Source organism: Nyctereutes procyonoides, unplaced genomic scaffold (genome assembly GCF_905146905.1).
Source record: "Nyctereutes procyonoides isolate TBG_1078 unplaced genomic scaffold, NYPRO_anot_genome, whole genome shotgun sequence".
Classification (NCBI taxonomy): domain Eukaryota; kingdom Metazoa; phylum Chordata; class Mammalia; order Carnivora; family Canidae; genus Nyctereutes; species Nyctereutes procyonoides.
This window is the reverse complement of record NW_026575135.1, coordinates 61,665,765-61,671,764: the sequence shown is the minus strand read 5'-3', so window position 1 is coordinate 61,671,764 and position 6,000 is coordinate 61,665,765. Positions and strand designations below refer to the sequence as shown.

Below are 6,000 nucleotides of genomic sequence, written 5' to 3'. Positions count from 1 at the left end.
CTCACTGCCCCAGGCCAACTTTTCCTTCACCCACAAGTCACTTCCCAAGTTTCTACTCTGCTCCGTGCACTCACCTAGGCAGGACACTCAGGGCTCACAAAGGTAACCTGGTCATCAAGCTTCCTCAGGTGGAGCACTTCATCTTTCAGGTAATTTCAGGTTATTTGGTCCCGGCCCGACGGGCAGATTCTGGCCCTCATCTTCCTTTCCTTTCTTTCTTTTTCGTGCGCGCGTGTGCGTGTGTCTTCTGTTTTCTCTTACACTCAAATCCCGCAACAGCTACTCAGAGGCAGCACCGTGAGACTGCGACGAGAAACCAGTGTTGGCCTCCGTGGTCCGCTGACGTCCGGGGTCGGTGTTGGAACCGCGTCCCCGGCTGGTGGGCCGAGAGCCAGACGCGGACCCCGGACTCCAGGGGAACCAGAGGGGTCTCGGTGGAAGTCCGAGGGCTCCGCTGCGAGCGCCGGCCGCGCGAGAGGAGGGTCGCAGCGGCTCGGCCCGGGCGGCGGGAGCGCCCGGGGCGGGGGGTGGGGGCGGGGGCCGGGCCGGGCCGGGCGGCGGCGCGGGCGCGGGGGCGGGGGCGGGGGCGAGGGCGGGCGGGGGCCGGGCCGGGCCGGGCGGCGGCGCGGGCGCGGGGGCGGGGGCGGGGGCGCGCACCCCTTTTCTGCAGACTCACAGGTTTCGAGGCCCCGCCTCCTCCGGGCCCAGCTCGGCTCCGCCGCCCCGAGGGCCGGGCTCGGCCGCAGGGCCCCCTCCCGCCCCGAGCCCCGGAGGGCGCGGCGGCGGCGGCGGAGGCGGGAGGTGGGGGCGCCAGGCCGGGAGGCGGGAGGCGGGAGGCGGGAGGCGGGAGGCGGGGCGCTCGGCCGGGGGCGGAGCTGCGGCCGCGAGCCCGCCCCCCGCTCGCCCTCCGCCGGCCGGCTGGCGCGGCCATGGAGGTCTACATCCCGTCCTTTCGCTACGAGGAGAGCGACCTGGAGCGGGGATACACGGTAGGCGCGGCCGCGGCCGGACAGGGCCCCCGAGCCGGGACGGCGGCCGCCGAGCGCGCAGGGCCCGGGCCGCCGCCGCCGCCGCCCGCGCGGGTCCCTCGCTGCCCCCCCCCCGCGCCCCCTGGGGCCTGCGGCCGGGCTGCTCCCTGGCGCCGTTGCCAGGGCGACGGGCCCCTCCCGGCGGCGGCGGCGGCGGCGGCGGCGGCGGGCGCGGGGCCCCGGTTCGCCCCCTCCCCCGCCCGCCCGCCCGCCCGCCCCCGGCCTCCGGGCAGCCGCGCGGGCCGCCGAGCCCTGGCGCGGAGCTCGCCCTTCCTCCCGCCGCCCGCCCTGGGCAGCCCCCGCCCGGCCCGGCGCCCGGCCCCCAGCCGCCTTCCAAGTTCTGCGGGATTCATTCAGACGCATAAACAGGCTGATTCTAAAGATCGTTTGTAGCTCTTTATTAGCCAGAGTGCACACTTGTGTTGCTTTGCGATGGCTTCCAAAGTTCTCCCCCCGCCGCCCCGGTCCGCTGGGCCCTGACGTGGGCATAGTCAGGTGCTTGGCTGCGCACCTGTTCGGGCCTAAGGCTGATCCCCGAGAACCGAGACACAGGGCCCCCGGGCTCCCGAGTGAAAGACGGGGTCAGGGGGGTGAACACCAGGGCCTGGAACCTTCGATCCAGAGCTCAGTAGCTGAACTGTAGGTGGTTGATTTCCCAATGAACTTGGACGCCTTCATCTACGCCGTATTGCTGGAGGGAGAAATGCCTTGGAAGACTTTACTTCCAGCTGTTACAGAGAGGAGTGCAGACGGCATCTGAGAGACTGCGAGAACTCACGCACTTGCCAACACCATTTATGTTAATCTGGGAGAGTATTTTACCCTTTCTCTCTCCGAAGTATTCTTGGGGATAGGTGACAGCCTATTTGGAACCTTGTGTGTTTTCACACGGAGGTTTAAATCTCCCTCTCAAGAGAATTTTTGGAATTAAGGGATTGAAGGTGGAATTAAGTGATTGAAAAAAAAAAAAAAACAACCCAGGGAGTATGTGGGTTTTTAGGGTTAAGTAGACCTCTGGGTTCAGGTGTCCCAAAAGAAGTACTGAGTACCTTCCCTTGGGGAGGAAACTGTACAGGGTTGGGGGCGCTGAGCTCTGTTTGGCCATTATTTATATAAATAAGTCTTCCCAATGAATTAATATTTGGTTAAATATTCTGCATTTTCCTTAAAAAAAAAAAACTGTGAAAAGCCTTTTCCTGAAACCCTTGAAACCTTGCTCTATTTCTTCAGTTCAAGTATGTCTCTCACAACCCCACACACCTCTCCCAAATCAGCATCGGTAGTCATCAAAGGCCTGCCATCTTTTGGGGCATTCTTTAGGATCTGAAGATTATAGCCTGCTTGTTTGGTCTTTAGAAGTGTTCAGATGAAGGTGGTCTCAGTAATCCAAACGAAAAGCTACTTGTACCTTCTCAAATAAGAACTTTGAAAAAGATCATTACTGGTGTTTCTTCTCTTACAGGAGCTGTGTTTTCCCACAGTGTTTTCAAAGACCTTTTAATTACTTGTATTACGACCAGGCATGTGCCACATTGTGAATTAAATTGATTTGGAAGGAGCCCTGTTCTTGGCCAACTTGGCAGTTTGAAGATTGCTTATATGATGATAGTTTGTGTGCTTTTTAAAGTCTTTTTTTTTTTTTTAAGATTTTATTTATTCATGAGAGACACAGGGAGAGAATGAGAAGGCAGGCGCTAAACCACTATGCCACCCAGGCAGTCCAAAGGCTCACTTAAAAAACAAAAACAAAAACAAAAAAAACAACCTAATTCACTTAAATTGGTGACCTTATTGTTAAGATACCTTTGCAAGTGATTTTTTTCCTGTGTGAGTCAATGGAGCAGCTTCTGGATCCTTCGTTCCTTCTGAGCAGCTGTTTTATAATTGCACAACACTTATTCATTTAGCAAATAAGTGTCTGCTTGGTGTCTCTATTCTAGGTCCTGGGAACTTAGCAGTGAATAATATTTCATCTTTTTAAAAAACCTGAGAATTAAAAAAAAATATATAATCTTGGGTTCCTGAACCAAAAACTTGTGAAATAATGTACACTTAAGAGTAAAAAGCATCTTTTTACTTTAGTGATGATGTTTATTGAAGAATAAGAAATCTTGCATTTGAACAAATTCAGTGATTGGAGGCTTATGGTAAAGAAGTGTGGTTCTTCCTTCTAATCCCATGCCCTCAAGACATAAAATGTGAGGGTGCTTTCTTAGAGCCCTTTCTCTATGCCATGAAAACCTTCCTTTTTTTTTTTTTTCTTAGAATAAATTGTGAGATTTGACTATACTGTCATCCTACAACATGAATATATTTCTGTTCCTATATGGATAGATCTGTCTCCTCCTAGCCACTAGCAAAGGGACCGCCCTCATGAGGAATATGCCATCATTTTTTTACCCAGGTCTCTTGTTGATGGCCACTGACATTTGCTTCTAATTTTTAGCAACTGTGTCAAATGTTGAAATGAGACTTCACTGTGCATGCTTTTTTTATGCCTATGACAGGGATTTTTGTAAAACATTAACTAGAAGTGGTACTTCTGGGCCTTTTAAAGTTTTCATAGATCTTGCTCAATTGTTAGTCAAGAAGTTTATACAGGGCAGCCCTGGTGGTGCAGTGGTTTAGCACCACCTGCGGCCCGGGGTGTGATCCTGGAGACCCGGGATCAAGTCCCACGTCGGGCTCCCTGCATGGAGCCTGCTTCTCCCTCTGCCTGTGTCTCTGCCTCTCTCTCTCTCTCTCTCTCTCTCTCTCTCTCTGTCTCTCATGAATAAATAAATAAAATCTTTTAAAAAAAAGTTTATGCAAAGTTATGCTCACTGTACAAGGTAATTTACCTTTAAAGAGTGAACTTTTGCCTTTCGAACACTTAAATATTGACTTTGGGCTTGCGTGATGTCCAGTGTGGAATGAAAGGTAGAAGGATATTGTTCCCATCCTTAGGGATTCTTAGCCAAGAGGGGCAAGGTAGGGAAGGGCTAGGGAACCCTGATGTTATCTGGAGTCTTGAGGAGGAAGAGGGCATTTCTGCACTGCCTTACGGTAATGTGTGGGGTGGTGTTGGGGATTGCTTAGGAATGCTGACTTTTGAAATCTGGTTAGGTTTTTGCTGGCATTGCGAATTCTAGAAGGAGGAAGTAAAGGGCGAAATATCATCTCAAGAGGAAGGTATTTTAAACTCCCAGATTCATTAAAAAAAAAAAAAAAAGGAAAAATGAGTTGGGAAGGGGCTTCTAAATCAGTTTATAAAGAAGCAGGAGAGGATCTTCTAACAAAATTCACATGAACTCAAATATTACTTTATGGGAAGGTTATTCTCTATCTGCCTCCTGTCCCCATAGCTTATTTACTGTCTGTTTCCCAGCTAGGCTCTAAATTCCTTGAGACTAGGATAGTGTCCGTTTCTACTCCTATACTCCAGGACAGGGCCCATCACACAGAAAGAATTCAGGACATGTGTGCTGAATAAATAATGAATGAATGAGTCTTCTAAAAGGAGAAGAAAACCAGAAGAGCTGTGATTATGAGACATGAAGCAACTCACTGGGTAGGAGGGGGTCATGGTACAGACTGGAGTTTCCAGTAGCAGCAGAGAGTAGCACAGAGAGTGGAGAGAGACCAGCTCACTAGCCTTGAGAGCCAGTCAGAAGTATGGACTTCTGCTCCAGACATTGGGAAGTCACTGAAGGGTTTGAGGAAGGAAGTATCATGATAAGCTTTGCATTTAGATGACCCTTGAGTATTTTTTTTTTAAGGATTTTATTTATTCATGAGAGACACAGAGAGAGAGAGAGAGGGGCAGAGACACAGGCAGAGGGAGAAGCAGGCTCCTCGCAGGGAGCCCGATGTGGGACTCCATCCTGGGACTCCAGGATGATGCCCTGGGCTGAAGGCAGACGCTTAATCGCTGAGCCATCCAGGCATCCTAACCCTGGAGTATTTTTAAACATTTAAGGAATGCTAGCAGAAGGACAAGAAAGGAGAGAGAGGATGTGAGCCTGATGCGAGGCAGGAGTGTGACTCCCATGAATGTGGATGCCATAGACCAAATCAGAGCTGAAGTAAGAAGGAAATTCCCTGTGGAGACCTGTTGAGTTTTTCATGATTGGTGAGGCTTTTTGATTTTAGAAGTCTGGGCTAGAAGTATGGCTCTAGGAGGTCATTCAGCACAAAGGATGAAAAAGCATAACAGTTAATGCTATTCCCAGGAAAAGAATGTGAAGTGAGGAAAGATGGTTGACTGAAGGTAAAATCCTAGAATTGGCATGAGCAAAGAAGTCTCAGCACTGCATCCTGACGGAGTGGGAGAAGGAAGTCTAGGGGTATGAAGTGGTAAGAGAGAATGGTAGACGGTCTACAGGAAGGAAAGTGCTGGTTGTGGCTGAGTGGTCTTGTAAGATGAGGATGGAGAACAGTCCGTTGAACATGAGGGTAAGCAGGTCTGGTGTGCTAGTATAGGCTAGTATTTTCAATTTTCAGATATGTTGTTGGTAGAAAAATAGGAAAAGTGGAAAAAAAAAGAAAAATAACAAAAGTAGAACTACTACCTAGGTGCAACACCAAAGTTTGAATGTAATTGATTTCATTTTTATAATTGTAAAAATCAAGGCATTGAATAAGATGATTTTTCAAGTTCATTGTAACAGTATGTCTATGACTGTGTTATGGTTATACAAATATATCTTTTTCTTGAATTCTGGACTTTTTGATTTACTTGATGTATCATGCTTTTCATTACATAAGGCAGCTTCATATATACATGATCATAATATTGAGACATCAGGGATCATTATTTTAGTATTTTATGGATTAAAATAGAAAAATAGAACAATATGAGGAACCATTTACCGATCACTCACTTTCAATATTTTAAATTATTACTTCATTTATCACCCTTTATTCTTCTATTTTTTAAAAAAAATCCTGGAATATTTTGAAACAAATCCAGGACATAATTTCACCTGTAACT

The 6,000-nt window shown here is 49.3% G+C and overlaps 1 protein-coding gene across 2 annotated transcripts in view; it reads left to right on the top strand.

The window, feature by feature from the left end:
• The first annotated feature begins 857 nt into the window (after positions 1-857).
• SNX24 (sorting nexin 24) overlaps positions 858-6,000 on the top strand; it is a 156,721-nt gene continuing 151,578 nt past the window's right edge. The window contains exon 1 of one of the 2 annotated variants that reach the window (XM_055302550.1): positions 858-989. In XM_055302550.1, the coding sequence (XP_055158525.1) occupies positions 930-989 (60 nt within the window). In that variant the 5' untranslated portion in view covers positions 858-929. The remainder of the gene's footprint in view (positions 990-6,000) is intronic. The other variant, XM_055302549.1, reaches the window with a different exon arrangement.